This window comes from Kogia breviceps, chromosome 3 (genome assembly GCF_026419965.1).
Source record: "Kogia breviceps isolate mKogBre1 chromosome 3, mKogBre1 haplotype 1, whole genome shotgun sequence".
NCBI lineage: Eukaryota > Metazoa > Chordata > Mammalia > Artiodactyla > Physeteridae > Kogia > Kogia breviceps.
The window spans coordinates 113,807,992-113,826,080 of NC_081312.1; the positions used below are offsets into that span (position 1 = coordinate 113,807,992).

Sequence of the window (18,089 nt, forward strand, 5' to 3'; positions counted from 1 at the left end):
CAATCATTAACTTTAAAATTACTTGCAGAACAGACAATCTGATTTAAATTAAAACCTTTAACAAGATAAAACAGATGAAGTAACCAATAAGCATGTTCAAATAACACATGAAAAAATAAAATACTTTACATGTTGAAGACATTATTTTTTAAGAAATACATATTTCAGCACATCACCTATATTCTGCCAGTTAATTTTTCTCCACAATTGTATTAACATGAAACTGTAATTTTCTGTTTATGTCACAAAACAACAGTATACTGAAATCAAGGTAGAAAAATCAATTAAAACCATACAACAACCATGAAAATATAACTTTTTTTATGTATCTATTGAGTACTTGCCTTTCCCAAAGATTGCTTAATAGATGCAATATATCAAATCACTCTAATATAAGAAACACATGCTGAATACTTGAAAGCTATGAATGAACTGCGTAAAAATGAACTACAAACCCAAGTTTTGCCATATCAAAAGGTATGATAGAAATTATTCCTTGCCACCTCCAAAATACTGCTAGTTGATTTGATTAAAAAAATAAAATCTCTGAATTCCCATTAATAGGTTGTGCCTAAAAAAATACATAAGTTCTGAAGAAAGTTTATTCCAAAAGATTAAGAATACTTCTACAGGGCCTCTCCCTGGCAGTCCAGTGGTTAAGACTTCACCTTCCAATACAGGGGGTGTGGGTTCGATCCCTGGTCAAGGAGCTAAAATCCCATATGCCTCGTGGCCAAAAAACAAAAACAGAAGCAATATTGTAACAAACTCAATAAAGACTTTAATAATGGTCCACATCAAAAAAAAAAAAAAAGAAAGAAAGAACACTTCTACAATTATCAGTGTTTTTTTTTCTTTTAATATTCCGAATTCCTGGTCTTCAAAATAAACAAAAGATTATTACCCAACACAGGCTTCTATTCCGGCAACCACACACTTTTAGCAAATTATTTCAATTAAGGATTGAAATAATCCTTGAAGGATTTTAATTGGGGAAGTAGTTTACCAAATCTGTATTTTAGAAGGATAATCCTGGAAGTAGTACGTATGATAGACTATGAGACAGATACATTTCAAAGACAAAATAATGGAAAATATCCAACTCCAAGTCATTTGCTGTTGCACACCACGTAAACATCAGCTCAGTCCCTCACATCATGCCTGACTTCTCTTTAAACTCGCTTCACTGACCTCAGTACTGTCTTCAAGGTTCCCATACAGCACCAAGCTTGTAATAGACCATGGAATAGAAAATTGTGTACAGAAAGGGAAGAGAAGCAGCACTGCGTGTGAAGTGAATTTGGCAGTATTCCCCTTAAAAGATTTCAAATTAGATCACTGCTGCGATGATATTAGCTGCTTTGAAATCTTTTCACAAAGGAATGGGCCACAGAAAGGAATTCAACATGCCTTAGCCAATAGTATGATAGGAGAGGCTTTCCAAGTCTGAGGGTCCAACTTTTCTCTTTTTGTTTTTTTTTTAAAGTATCATCAAAATGAACTTTTGTGTTTCTGACATTTGGGAAGTTTTCCACCACTTCCCTTCACACCTTTCCTAAAAAGGAGTATTTTCTGTATCTATTTGCACTGAGAAGGATGCATAGTCCAGAAAATAATTTTTTTTCTTTTAGAAGAATTTTAATGGTCATTTTGATTCTAAGACTTCTGCCCAATTTTCAAAACTTGTAAGAGTTTTCCAATACAATTTAAAAGTTTTAACTCTATTTGTAAACCGATTTTACAATATGTAATAGTATTGACAGAATTTTTTTCTGATAAATCTGTTTTATCTAATCTAGTACACCAAAATAATTTAATGTAAAAGTCTGAATTAAAAATCTACATAATACTATAAAGTTACTAATATATGTTTAACTATATAGTATAAAGTTAACTTTACAAATAAAGTACTATATGTGCTACAAAGAGACTAATAAAGTAGATGGAAGTCTATAAGAGACAATAAAAAACAGGTTATGCATATGAGTTTAGGACTCTGGTAGAAAATTTATTCATTTATTCAGTGGTCACCTAGCAAACTGAGGGTAGGCAGATTGCTAGATTTTTATCCCTCTATCCATTAGTTGCCAAAGTGGATATGTGAACCACTTGGCACACTACCAAGATAATGACCAACTGCTAATACACTCGACACTTCTTTCTCTCTCTTCTCCACCTAGTCTCTTCTTAGGAAGTTCACAGTTTAAACTATTTGACAATAAAATATTATAAGCTCCTTTGAAACCTGGCTCTGGATTTTGTACCCCTTCACTGTCCCCAGTTCCTCTAGTACATAGCATGGTGTTTTGAACCAACAAATACTTTTCTGTTGAGTAGGTGAAACAGTAAGTGCCCCAGGTCATGTAGATAACCCTGTAAAATAGAGAAAATCTATTTACATACATTGATGACTATTCACATATAGCCTGGTAACACCAGATGGGACTCTGCCAGAGATTAATTATTTACATTTTTTTAGTGAGAAAAGAGCTAGCTAGCTATTTTGCCAATACTGATGTGGAATCAGTGAAAAGCTGTCTCACTAGGAGGGTAAATCACCCTGAATTACTATGGTATCCACCCAAGAAGGGTAATATGGGGGTGAACAACCTTGATTATTTGGCGGCAGTGGCACAGTAAGATCCTTTGTGCTTTGAGGATTCAAAAAGAAAGCTGTTCTCTTCTCCCTTTCAGTTGATCACTGAAGAAGAAAGAGAACACAGGCACAGTGAAACCAGGGCTGACCCAGTGTTCCTGGGGCCACCCATCATTCCTAGAAACTGAAACCCACAGAATGCAAACGAGGAACACCTCTGACCAGGCCTGTACCTACAGGAGCGGGGTCAGCACCTCTGAAGAGTCACAGCAGCCTGCATTATTATCTGTCAGACTATGCCAATGAATTTTCAGCAGGTGGGCAGCAAGCAACAGGGGAAGCTCTAGAGTGACTGAGCTTCCTAGGAAGTCTGTCCTTTGTAGGAAGAAGGCTGACCCCAACCTCCACATTAGACCACTGAGCATAAAGACTTCAGAATAATTTGGTGGCAACAGGACAGAACTAAGAAGAGATACTAAATTTCATTTTAATAAAGCAACAGAGGCTCAACTGGAAGAAAAATAAATTTTAAGAAAAAATGATAAACTTGACCATACTTGAAGCCTGAGTTTTAGAACAATTCATGCTAGTTATATGTAGTATGTATTTGTTTTTGCATGCTTGTATCCATTTAAGTACAACAAAGACTGCTTTTCTTTTTTTATAAATTTATTTATTTTTGGCTGCATTAGGTCTTCGCTGCTGCACATGGGCTTTCTTTAGTTGTGTTGAGCAGGGGCTACTCTTCGTTGCAGTGCATGGGCTTCTCATTGCGGTGGCTTCTCTTGTGGAGCACGGGCTCTAGGCACGCAGGCTTCAATAGTTATGCCACGTGGACTCACTACTTGTGGCACATGGGCTCTAGAGTGCAGGCTCAGTTGTTGTGGCATACAAGATTAGTTGCTCCGCGGCATGTGGGATCTTCCCAGACCTGGCTCAAACCCATGTCCCCTGCATTGGCAGGCAGATTCTTAAACACTGCTCCACCAGGGAAGCCCCTAGACTGCTTTAATGTTTTCAATTTGGGCTAAAAAATCCTTCACTTTTTGGTATGCAGAACAATTTTTCAAAGATAAAACCATTTAAAAAAACATAGGCTGATTTATATTGCAGATGTAAGTAACATCTTTTCTGACTCCTAGTTACATTTTGTTGTTTGTCTGTAACCATACTCTTCTTTCATGGGAATTCACAGAGTTTATAGTGAATCACAGCATCAGGGTTCTCTTTACTATCAAGGGGCAGCTGGATTTTCGGATTCTTCCAATATCCTTTGGCCTTTGTGGCCAATGGTGAATCACAAAGTATTTTGCAGGTTGCTCTGCACTGATGGAAATCTTTCTCCAGTAATCCTTTATTTGTAAGTGTACTGTACTTCTCTTCGTAATAGATAATGTAATTTTACTTAAGTTAGAAAAAGCCGTTGGAAGAAAATGAGTTTAAATTTATTCCATAACAAATAATGTTATAGTTTTGATACTGGAAGTAGGAGAAGGCAACATATAAATGTTTAAATGGCATACAAGTTATATATATAAAAGAATGCAGGTAAGCAATCAGATGAGAAATCAAAGAACATCTAATAGGACTTCCACTTCCAGATATGACAGGGACACTGATATCAGACTTGCCTCCCACCAAAGTATAGCAATAAAACTAGTCAAAAATATATGAGGCAACTGCTTTCAAGCAACAAACAGGAAACAAAGGACTCTGATCATTGAAATAAGGTAAACATCCCTTGTGTCCCAAGCTGGACAAGGCTTTCTTGCCCACAACACAGGGAAGTGGAACCCAAGTAGAACCTTGCAGTCTCACAGTGCTAAAGAGACAGAGATTACAGTTTGGGAGGCTGAAGCAGCTGGAAAATGCAAGACAAGGTACCAAAGAGGAAAAAGCTGTGAGAGGGTGAAGAGGGGCTTAATAAATAACATATGCGAGATCACAAAAGAAGTTACTGGAGTAGAAGACAGAAACACAGATATCATCAAACCTCTAGATAAGGAGGAAAAAAAAGATTAAAAAAAGAACAAAGCCTCAGTGACCTGTAAAACATTATCAAATGATCTAATGTGTGTAACTGGAGTTCTTGAAAGAAAAAAAAATGTGGGGCAGAAAAATATATAAAGAAATAATAACAGGTAGCAGGAAACTTCCCAATTTGGGAATCAAGAAAATCCCTTGCAGCATAAATATAAAAAATCCTACATCATGGTACATCATAGACAAACTGCTAACACCAAAGATAAAGAGAAAAATTTTAATATAGCCATAGAAGAAGACATATATGGGATAACAATGATACAAATTACAACTGACTTCTCATCAGAAACAATGGGATCAGAAGACAATGGAAAGCTGTCTTTAAAAGTGCTAAAAAAAATTGTCAACTCAGACTCCTATAACCTGAGAAAATATGCTTCAAAGTCAAAGGTGAAATAGACATTTTTGCATTAAGAGAAACTGACATAATTCAGTAGAACTATGACAGTAGAACTGCACTACAAGAAATATTAAAGAAAGTATCAATACTTTAGGCTGAAGAGAAATGATACCAAATATAAAAGAAAAGAATGAAGAGTATAGGAAATGGTAAATATATGGGTAAATAAAAAGAATACCTTTTAAAAAAATTATTGTGATTTCCTTTAAAGATAACTGACCATTGCAAAATAAACATTGTAGAGGTCATAACATATATAGACATAAAATACATGATACAATAACACAATGGAAGTATACTACTGGAAGGTTCTTTAATATTTATTTATTTATTCATTTATTTTTGGCTGCTTCAGGTCTTAGTTGAGACACATGGGCTCCTTATTGCAGCACAAAGACTTCTAGTTGTGGCATGCTGGCTCCAGAGGATGTGGGCTCTGTAGTTGTGGCACGCAGGTTCCAGATAGCGTGGGCTCTGTAGTTGCAGCACATGGGCTCTCTAGTTGTGGCACACAGGCTCAGTAGCCCTACGGCATGTGGGATCTTAGTTCCCCAACCAGGGATCAAACCCACATCCCTGGCACTGGAAAGTGGATTCTTAACCATTGGACAACGAGGGAAGTCCCTGGAAGGTTCTTAAAATTTATATTAAGTGGTACAGTATCCTAAGTAAGCTGTAATAAGTTAAGGGTGCATATTGTAAACTGTAAAGCAAAACCAGTAGAGGAAATAAAATGGAACACTGAAACATCCTCAAGTAATCCAAAAGAAGACAGAAAGTAGGTAGAGAAAGAAAGGTAGAGAGGAACAAAAACCAAATTGTGGTAGCCTAGGAGGGAGGAGAACTTAATGCCAATAAGAAAATAAAAAGTCAAAAGAGTTGTCACTTACACCCTAACCATGAAAAGAAGTTGGATAAGCTACATAATTATAGTTTTAAAATTTTTTCAGAGACTGAGGACACCCAGAAACCAAAATCAACTTCAAAAAGTGATAAGCCCATTTTAAAACAGAAGAGATTTCCAGTTGCTACCACCCTTGACTGTAATAGGAGGACAAGGAATCTGCCACAGACAAGCATTAAAAAGAAACCAGTCTAACTTTGAAGGGCTATGTGTGGACTGGAATACCAGCATAGAATCCAGAGCAGCCCCAGACACAGAGAGAGGCTGTATGAACTACCTGGCCTCCCTTTACACAAACTCTTTTCCACTAGTTTTTACCAAAAATGGGGGCAAGAGAGGAGAGCTGAGATCATCTCCCCAAAGTCCTCTAGGCTTTGAGCTAAGGAAGACTTGAGGAATGGAAGATAACAGGAAAGCCAAGAGAAACTTTGCAGAGGCAAGACCCACCTTCAGGATACAGGGCGGCCATACACAGGCCAACGATGGGGCAGGGCAGCAGGGCTAAAAGAGCTGTGAAGGCACAGAAAGCAAGGGGCAGAACTAGAGAGCAAAGAGAATTCTTCAGCAACCTAAATCTAGCCACCAGTCTGTAAAGCAGGGAGATACTGCCTATAATTCAAACAGAAGATTTGGAATAGTCCACGAATACATTAGAAGGTACTCAATACCATTAGTCAAGAGGGAAAGACAAATTCAATTAAATACAAATTAAAACAATGTAATGTAACTTCACATCCATTACTACAGCTAAAATAAACAAACAAAGCCAAAAACAGACAACACCAAATACTAGCAAACATGCAGAGTAACTAGAACTCTCCTGTATTTCTGTGAGAAGTGTAAAATGGTGTAACTATTTTAAAAACTGCTGGGCAATTTCTTATAAAGTTAAGCATACACCTATATTATGAATCACATTTCTACTAATAGGTATTTACCCAAGAGAAATAAAAACATATATCCATAAAAAGTCTTATACAAGAATGTTTATATTAGTTTTATTGATAATAGCCCAAAGCTAGAAAAACTAACATGTTCATTAAGAGGAAAGTAAATTATAAATTGTATGTTTATACAGTGGAATTCTACTCTGCAATAAAACAGGATGAACTACTGACACATGCAACAGCATGGATGCATCATGAAACCATTATTTTGAGTGAAAGAAGTCAAACAGAGAACATACTATATGTTCCCATTTATATTATTTTCAACAACAGACAAAATTAATCTATGGTAAGAGAAATTAGAATAGGGTTTGCCTATAGCAAACAGCTTGACTGGAAGTGGCATAAGAGAACATTCTGGGTTAATGGAAATGTTCTGTATCTCAAATAAGATGTTGGTTACATGGGTATATACATTTATCAAAACTCAGAATTGTACCCTTGAGCATTTCACTGTATGTAAATTTTACCCCAATTTAAAAAAAAAAACAACCTTAGGAGAGGACAAAAATATGAAGAACAAAAGTTACAAGAAAAATAATACAAGAGAGGAGAAAGCCATGATAATTGTTAAAGTTAGGTATTAGATATATGGGGGCTTGACTATTCTATTCTGTCTACTTTTGATTGTCCTTAAAATTTACCACAATAAAAAGTTTTTTTAAAAGGCAACTGAATAATAGTGTATTGTGTATTTGAAGTTTGCTAAGAGAATAGATCTCAAGTGTTCTCACCACACACTCACACAAAAGGTAACTTTGGTAGGTGACAAATATGTTAATTAGTTCGACTGTAGCAATCATTTCACAATATATACATATGTCAAAACATCACACTGTATACTTTAAATATATATAATTTTTACTTGTGAAAAATAAACAAAAATTAAAAATAAATTTTTAAATATCACAGTAAAAAAAGCCAAAATATTCATTTAACCTTTTCCATATGGTATTCAAAATATAAATCCACAACACTCATTGCCAAATAATATACAAAGGTATTGAAAAAAAAAGGGAGGAGGGACTGGATCTGCTCAGAAAAATAGTGCTTCAGGTTCCAAAGTTCTTACACTATAGACTATGATTTCAATAACATTAGCCAGAAGATTTTTTGGGGTGGGGGGAGGTAATTTGGAACCAAGTTAAACCCAAACTATTAAATTAGTCTTATCTTTCAGGTTGGGGTCTATGGACCAAGTCTGGAAGATTTTGAAAGCAGATGTACCAAACACCTCTCTTCGTCCATGGTGCATGACGTCTGTGAGAGCTTATCAGAGCTCCACACATATCACCTAGGTGGACCACTTCAGTGTTTTCTGGCCATTGGTCCACTACCAGTATCCATATCGCTGTGGCTGCGGAAGGCTGCTGCTCTGTCCATGTGTGTACATGTGCAGCATGCCAGAAGTAACAGAGAATTAACACCCACGCTCCCACCCAATCAGCTTTCAACCATAATTTTTGAAAGTTGATGTTGAAGTACTGTAGCTCTTTCAGCACTTTAGTGGGATGATTCTGAGGGATATGTTTCACACAGAATTAAGCTCTAGTTGCCCACTGTGATGGCTAGTGCAGGAGCTCAGAGTATGCCACCCCAAAATATGCCATCCTGGTGTACTGATTATTTTACGTTAAAGGCACTAAAAAACAGCAGATACAAAAAGGGCACTCTAAGCTTCCTTCTTCTTCCTGAAAGCAGGAGATAAAATTCCCATGCAAAAGGTGTAACCCTCATACCAGGAGGAAGGAAGACATTCTTACGACCAGAGTCAGGGAGGTGAGGCCAAACGACAAACAAACCTTGTTAAACCAAACCTTATCTTCCTAGTCACTTTTCTACAAATAACTGCCCTGCTCAAACTCCTTTGTCTTGTCACATTTTCACAATTTACTACTCATTGTCCAACCTAGTATATATGTGTTTGGTTCTAACTACACTTCTTTGGGTCTTCATTTTTCTTATGAAGGCTCCTGTGTACATGTAAAAATTACTAAATAAAATCTGTATACTTTTCTCCTGTTAATCTGTCTTATGTCAGTTTCTCAGGCCCAGCTACGGGGCCAAAGACGGCAGTACACTTACCCTATACTGACTTAGCAACATACTCTTTATAGCCTGTCTTCACATTTCTATACCCATCATCACCCCATGCCAATGTTCTCTGTACCTCCTCCAAAATTACTTGAGTTCAGGTTAATAAATAAATAAATAAATAAATATTTTATATATATATATATATATATATATATAAAAAATAGAAAGGGTACAAAGCATACTACAAAAAGGAAAAAACAGATGACAAAATGAACTACTTCACAGACATACTACTGACCATGCTGTTGCTAACCCTGGACTTCCTACTATTAATAAGAGCTTTTGCAATTTCAAAGCATAACAGTTAAGTAAATAGGAGAGTTCAATATACAATTAATCCTATACCCCAGACAGGCTGTTTTAAGCCTTTGGGGCAGCTATGTTACATGGAGCTCTTTTGTTGACAATTCATAGAAGCCAACTAGAGTTAGCTTAAGTGCAAGTCTATGGGCCTTAAGAACAGAATCAGTGATTGGGAAATTAAAGAAAACTTAGAAAGTCTCTGCCTCCATCTTCTTTCTAGTTATCTACTTCATCTTTCTCTCCTTGCTTCCCAGTCCACATGGCTACTACCAGACCTCACAAGATTACACAGTATTGTATAGAAGCCCAGAGAGAAAGAGACCCTGATTTTCTTTCTCAGCCTCCCCTGCTCTCTCTCATTCTCCTTCCTTGTCCCACACCATCTCTTTCAAAATGCCCAGGGAGAGAAATGGTCCTGCTTGGGTCAGGTACCTACACCAGGACCAATCAACTGTGGAGAGAAAGCAATGTCACAAGGTAGAAAAATGGCAGTACTCTGCAATCCAACAGAATGGGGGAAAGAGACATTCCCAAAGCATGGGTTATTGGCAAACAACCCAAGAGAATCAACTATATGAGTCATGGATCTGTTTGAGAAACTGATAAAAACCTTGGACCTTCTTCACAGCAATATGTACACACTCACAAACACCAAACTGTCCATACAATTTGAGGGCATTAATGAAGCCCCTGTAATCCATTCTTAGATCCTAATTTTAAAACTCTCTATTATCCATTTAGATATTTTAAATGCTTAAAATTTTTCAAATACTGCTCTTAAGTTTTCAAATTTTAAATACTGAATGTGAAATTACATTCAACGGTTTTTCAACCACAAAAAATACACATAATAAAATAGTAAGTCTTTCACAGGAATATAACACATAAGAAGTCTACACTAATAACATGGACTAGGTAGAAGAGGCTAACAATCAGACATCAACTGGAGTCTACTGTCATCAAATGGACACTATATGGCAGTCCCTCACATTTTTTACTGCAGTTACAATAACTTTTCCATAGTATGTCCCCAAAGATGGTCAAACACTTTGGGGATGTGTACCTAGCCCCTCCCCCATTCAAATCATAACACTTGAAATTATCTCATAAAGAGATACATAAAGTGATTCAAAAAATTAGTAAGATCTAGTGCATTGCTACTGGTCTAGAAAAAAAAGTCTATACATAGTTTAATCAAAAGTTTCTACTCAAAATACACAGCTATTACTGTATGCAATTTTACTCAAAACAAGCAAAACCAAACACAAACAACAGAAATAAGCTAGGGAAATAAAACCAGAAGTAAATGCCTCAAATCTATTATGAAACAGGTGAGATAAATTTAAAATCATACTAAAGTAGTCAGGAAACCTACACCCTCCACTGGTTACTAGGAAGCAGTCAATAACATTAGTAGTATATCCTTAACCTCTGAGAGTATATAATGGAAGGAAATGGCCACATTTTACCACAAAATGTTCTTACATTACAGGAAAAGACAGAAAAATAGAAAACAAAGAACAATGTTTTAACAGACAGTTGTGTTACTCAGACGTTCTTTAAACGTATAGAAAAAGGGACTTATGAATACAGTACTATACCTACGCATTTTGATTCTACAACATATCTTGTATAAACTTCATATATGAAAATACTACGAAAATCTAAAATATTCAGTATTATATCCATGCGTTTTGACTATAATGTATCTTGTGTAAGTTTCATATACGAAAATACCCTGAAAATCTAAAGTATTATCTTTGCTGATATATTTTTCTAGACAATCTCTGAAAGAGAATCTAATTTCCTGAGTATGTGAATACATAAACTTGATGAAAGCTAGAATGATGAAACACCACTGAGTCTGCTTACATACAATAAAATTTAAAGATCATATTCCCACACCATACTGAAAATTTTTGTATTAAGTAGAGTTGGAAAAAGGAAGACTCTCATTATGTGAGGTTAAAAAATATTTTTTTAAGCAGAGTCAACTGCTATACTAATTATCATTTTTGTATACAATATTGAACCTATATATGAAAGTCAGCACATAAAGTCTAAAAATTAATCAGCTATGTTTCATTTAGAAATTTCTGTACTTGAAAAACTTTGGAGAAAGTATTTTTTTTAATTATAAATTTATTCATGGATTTAACATGAATAGTTTTTAACAGTTTCACATGTCCCTGAAGTTCTATGACAGGTAGTAATTCGTAATTTTGGTTGAGTCACACATTTCACTCAGATACACTAAAAGACTAGCTGGTATTCCTGAGTTACTAGGAAGAAATAATCCCAGCCAATGTGAGTGACATCTGTATTTTTTTTTTGCTCATTTTTGAATGCAGGGTAACTCTTGTGTAATACCTGAAGCACAAGTTTTTTTAAAAATCATACTTCACTTTTTAAAAAAATATGCAAAATGACACAGGACAGAGGAATCTGCAAATGTGTGGGTTCACAAAGGAAAGTCTCTGAATACCCCTTGTAAGAAAGTCAAAGGGTTTAATGGTAGCTCAGAAGAATGCAGGATTTTGGTACAATATAGGTACATCATAATCTAGTGGGATGTTCAGAAGGCAGAACTGACAATTAATTCTAGGACTCAAACTTAAATTCTGCTACTAAATTCTAGTATGATTTCACATTAAATCGAAGTTAATGTACATCATTTACCTCACTAGAGAATGAGAGAAAACACGGTATGTATCTGCTTTTTGGACACTAAAATGCAAAGTTCATATAAATTCTCCTATGTGAAATTCAGAACTGAAGTAGATTTTGGTACAAATATTTCACCAGGACAGTGATTTGAAGGAGCATTGATTCCAATGCACAACTGCAGTAATTGTAGCTGAAAAACATAAATGCCACCTTCTCATACTTGCATAAAGGAAAAGACTGAGTCGTATTTCATCCACTTTCCTTAGTGTCACCTTCAAACAAGTAGACAATCAAATACTTACAAATATATCCAAAGCCCACTGCCTAGACACAAAGTAAGAAATATTAATAAAAACAGACTTGTAATATACAAGAAACTCGTTTGCTACAGACTATGATTACCTGGAGGTAGGAATTGAAGTTGGTTATTAGCTAATCGAAGATGACGTAAAGCTCTCAGACGACCAATTTCTGGGCAAACAATTTCTAAGGCATTGTCACTAAGATCCAAACACTGTAGTTTTACAAGGGAGCCAATGGCTTCGAAGAGAAAAGAAGGGTAAAAGCAAGATTAATTTGACCCAAGAGTTTTAACACCAAACTTTAATGCAAGTACTCCAAGTTTAAATATTTTAATGCTTAATATCCCTGTCTCCAGGGCTGACATATTAGTAAAAACATATATCAAACTAAAATTTATTAAAATTTTTATTGGAGTATAGTATTAAACTAAATTTTATGAAGTGATAACACTTCTACCTCGATATAAAGTAAGTTTAAAAAGAGCATGAATAAAAATGTTAAAACAATGTAAAAATTACTTGAATAAATAATTCATGAAATGATACCTAGTCTTTTTTATCTAACCAAAATGCTTTACTGGATTTATTAAACTTAAAAGTTATCATTTTTAGCCAGGACATGGAAGCAACCTAAGTGTCCATCAACAGATGAATGGATAAAGAAGATGTGGCACATATATACAATGGAATATTACTCAGCCATAAAAAGAAATGAAACTGAGTTATTTGTAATGAGGTAGATAGACCTGGAGTCTGTCATACAGAGTGAAGTAAGTCAGAAGGAGAAAAACAAATACTGTATGCTAACACATATATATGGACTCTAAGAAAAAAAAAATGTCACGAAGAGATTAGTGGTAGGACGGGAATAAAACACAGACTTACTAGAGCGTGGACTTGAGGATATGGGGAGGGGGAAGGGTAAGCTGTGACGAAGTGAGAGAGTGGCAGGGACATATATACACTACCAAATGTAAATAAGATAGCTAGTGGGAAGCTGCCGTATAGCACAGGGAGATCACCTCTGTGCTTTGTGACCACCTAGAGGGGTGGGATAGGGAGGGTGGGAGGGAGGGTGACGCAAGAGGGAGATATGGGAACATATGTATATGTATAACTGATTCACTTTGTTGTAAAGGAAAAACTAACACACTATTGTAAAACAGTTATACTTCAATAAAGATGTTTTTTTAAAAAAGTTATCATTTTATTATTTACTCAATGACAGTTTATCTGATAATAAATTTTTACCTAACCATTATAACCATTTTAGACTTCTTTAATTTAATCGTAACTGTTAACTGGATAACTAATTAGAGGAAAAAAAGCTTTGAAACTAATAAAGATGCTCTATAATTAAAATTCCCTAATTTTCCAACCAAAATTGGTTTAAAGAGACAATCTGTTCTACTATTATAAACTATAATAGCACTATACTATTTGTTCTACTATTTAAACTATAGCACCTCTTAACTAAAAACTGGAAGTGCACTTACCTTCCGGAACCACAACTATGTTATTTGAGTGCAGATACCTAGAGGAAAAGAAGGGAAAAAACAGCTGTTATCATTCAGTACTTCTGCTACATAATCACTCTGTAAAATGCTCACTTAGAGATTTATCAAATATAAACGAACCAGATTTTCTTTCATACCCTACTCTAAATGTGTAACACAAAATATATGGTCATCACAGATAATTAATAATACTTTGAGAATAATATTGTATTCTAGAATTGCAAATATTAAAACTATTTGCTAATTTAGTTGCTATTTTAAAATTAAACATACAAGATAAAGTATTTTTTTCAACCTCATAAAACAAATTACTAGTTTCTCTAGTTCATTTTATTCAGGTTTAAAAAAAAACATCTATAGTGTAAAGAATAGTCAACACCTATTGTGTAAAGGAAAATGCAACTTTTAGTTTTTAAAGGATAGGTTCACAAAATAAAGATATTTCAAGCCAGTTTGGAGAACCAAAAATGAAGTGATTAAATACTTATCATTTACAATATCTGTAGAAATATTCAACTGTCAAGGTACAGAATATATTTCACAGCAAGAGGAATTTTGTAAATAAGAAATCAAATCCTTTTCTTAGAAAAAAAAAAAAGTCTACCCGGCTGACAAGTCCAGGCAAGTCTAAGTAAATAACATTCCCCACTGAAGTATCTTTAGCACTCTCTGGTGGAGACTTCATGCAATGGTCGGCAGCCAACTATTCAGAGCAAAGCAACAGTGACCAATGAAAATCACATAATAATAATTTAAAAAATAAATTTAGATCATTGATTTTGAGACCAGAGACTAGATTTTGATAAACTATTTTCAAACCTGTTGTCTTATTTGTTATACCTCATAATCACTCTTCATATAGTATATTTTAAATAAAATTTAAAATTTTTCTTCTATATATTTTAGCCTAATATCAAGTGTTAAAATGTCAATGACACAGAATAAGAAAGATACAAAATTAATAAATTTAAGAAGATTTTTATATGCTGGATTAAATCAATTTTGTGTAGGTATTAACTTGCTGGGCCTAACACAATTTAAACAATTATACCATTCTATGATTCATTCTATTCCTTGCTTTGTGTATACAGAATGATTCCATATTTTACTTTTTAAAAAATGTTTCCATATTTTAAAATCAATATTCTTTAAACATTACTTTTAGGAAGAAATATCTAACTACTTTAACAGATTACTCTAAAAATTCTTTATGCCAAAAGACTATATATAAATAAGTGTACACACACATTTGCATGTATTACACAAAAGGCAGAGTGCCTGGACACCAAAATAGATAACTGATTTTTCAGTAATCCACAAAATTTTTGCCTCAACTCCAATTCTACCTACAAAAAGGACCTTAAAATGTCCAAGTCAAAATATGAACTAAAGTGCTATTATCATGAAAATCAAAAAGTATATTTTAACATATTAAATTTATCTACATTATAACAAAAAGCAGTAAATGGTAGTTTAGAATATTCTCAATCCTGACTACACATTAGAATCACCAGTGGTCTTCAAAATATGAATGTCCAAGGCCATCTCAACTCAAGTTGTTCTGATGTGCAGCCAATGAAGAATCATCACTGGTAAAGTGGATCAGAGTAGGTTCTGGAGCCAGACTGCCTGTACCTTAATAGCTATGTGACCAGGGGAAAATTACTGACCTTTTCACTTAATCTACAGAAGTGGAGGATAACAGCACCAACAACATAGGGATGCTGTGAGGATTAAATGAATTAATAAATGTAAAGCCCTTAGAATGGAGTTCCATGAATGCCACTGTTATAATTATTATTGTTATCATAAGTCATTTTTAATCAAAGGCTTAGCAATTTTAAGTCACTTCTCTCTACTTAATTTTTGTAATTTCAAAGTAGTTAAAATGTTGGTGTTTTGATGTAACTGGTTTTCATCATGTTATTCTTCTACTCAAATAATGCAGGAACTCTCATTCACTGCTGGTGGGAATGCATGACTGTACAGCCACTTTGGAAAATGGTTTGGCAGTTTTTTAATAAAATTAAATAGATACTTAATAGTAATATGGCAATGTCGGTTTCTTAGTCTTGACAAATGTTCAATGAAATTGTAAGATGTTAACAACAGGAGAAACCTGGGCATACTGGAACTCTGTACTTACTATCTTTACAACTTTTCTGTAAATAAAAATTGCTCCAAAAAAAATTTTATTAAAGGAACAGGACTTATACTTCCAGCCATGATGAAATAATAAGGACCAGATTTACCTAATTGTTATAAGCAACAAGAAAACCAGATAGAATATATGAAACAATTATTTTCAAATACTGACAAGAGGCAACTAGTACTATGTTCCCTGAGAGAGAAGAAACAAGTGAGGTAAGCCACACAATGTCCACAGATTTATGCTTGGAGGCAAATTGTGCACTATGGTACAAAAACGGGATCCCAAACAAAGAATGGAAGTCTCACTGAGTTATGAAGAAACATATCAGAGTTCAGGGAACCTGAGGCAGCTGGAAGTTGTGGGTACAGTTCTGGAGGAGAGGGCACTACTGAAAAAAGAACTTCAAGGGATCCTTTGACTCTTAGCTGAATTCTAAAATGCACTCCAGTCAAAAAGTAACTGAAAACCTATCAGCTGAACAGCCCACAGAGCTTATACAGGGCTAGAAAGCATTCAAGCTCTGAGCAGCAAGTGTATCAAATCCTTGTTGATCACTTGGTACATTTAAACTAGATTCTAGAAAGGTCCTTTGTGGGTAAAAGGACTAAACTGTCCCTTTAGTAGAAGTTACTCTAGACCTTGTCCTAACAAGCATAAAGACAGGCCATGAAAGGATCAAATTAAATTGCAAACAACTGCAGGCCAGAACAAAGCACCACAAAAAGGAAGACAATAAAGTGTAGACACAATAAAGTATTCATAAGGCCCAGCATCTAATCAAAAAGTGCTAAGAATTAGGAAAATGTGACCAATAACCAGGATAAAAAACAGTTAATACAAACAGAACCAGTATGACACAAATGATAGAACTAGCAAATAAGAACTTTAAAACAAAACAACTATAATAACTATATTCGGGTATTCAAAGAAAAATATAAACATTGTGAAAGAAATGTTAACATATAAAGAAGAACCAAATAGAGCTTCTAGAGATCAAATATACAACAAACTAAGTGAAAATGTCACTAGGTTGGATTAACAGCTTATTAGATACTGAAAAAGAAAATACTACCAACCCTGAAGACAGAGAAATATAATTTGTCCTAACTGAAGTATATTTTTTTTAAAAAGACTGAAAAGAATAGAACTGAACAGTGTGTCAGTGATTATGGGACCATATTAAACTAACAAACATGTAAGAGTCCCCAAAGCAGGGACCAGAGATAAGGGTATAGAAATAAATATCTAAAGAAATATGTTTAAAAAATCCAAATCTGATGCAAACTATAAAGACACAAACCCAAGAAGCTCAATGAATGTCAAGGATAAAGAAAAAGAAAACCACAACAAGGTACATCAAAATCAAATCCCTGAAAACCAATAGAAGAATCAGAAATTCTTCAAAGTAGCCCAAGGAAAAAAGACACATTACATACTGAGGAAGAAATATAGGAATGTCAGCAGATGTCTCTTCAGAAAGTATGCAAGCCAGAAGACAATGAACACCGTGAAAATGCTGAAAGAAAAAAAGTAATTGGCAACCAAGAACTCTAATTCCAGAAGGCAAAATATACACATTTCAGAACTATGAAGATGAATGTAAAGAAAAAAACTATACAACTTTTAGAGAAAAAAAGCAGGAGAAAATCTTCAGGGCCTAGGACTAGACAAAGTTCTTAAATTTGACACTAAAAACATGATACATAAAAGCAAAAATTAATAAAGTGGACCTCATCAAAATGTAAAACTTCTGCTCTACAAAAGAACATGAAAATACAAGTTATAGAGCAGGAGAAAATATTTGTAAACAACCTATACAACCAAGGACTATTTCCTAGAATATGTAAAGAACTCTTAAAACTCTTACAAATAAAGAAAAATATCCAAATAGAAAATGAGCAATAGACATGAACAGACATTTCACTGAATAAAAGATAAAGATCACAAGTACTTGAAAAGATGTTAAATTAACATTATTAGCCATTAGAGAAATACAAATTAAAACCATAATTAGATAAAACCACACATCTATCTGAATGACAAAAATTAAAAATAATGACAACAAAGTAATGCTGGTGAGATGTGGAGAAACTGGAACAATCACACATTGCGGGGGGAGAATGCAAAATGGTACAGCCAACCTGGGAAATTATTTGGCAGT

General features: G+C 34.5%; 1 protein-coding gene across 4 annotated transcripts in view; it reads right to left on the reverse strand.

The window, feature by feature from the left end:
- LRRC28 (leucine rich repeat containing 28) overlaps positions 1-18,089 on the reverse strand; it is a 199,445-nt gene that overhangs the window by 152,423 nt on the left and 28,933 nt on the right. For all 4 annotated transcript variants that reach the window (XM_067029530.1, XM_059058537.2, XM_067029528.1 and 1 more), the window contains exons 4-5: positions 13,756-13,793; positions 12,360-12,497 (exon numbers count right to left, since the gene is read on the reverse strand). In XM_067029530.1, coding sequence (XP_066885631.1) covers positions 12,360-12,497; positions 13,756-13,793 — 176 coding nt within the window. The remainder of the gene's footprint in view (positions 1-12,359; positions 12,498-13,755; positions 13,794-18,089) is intronic.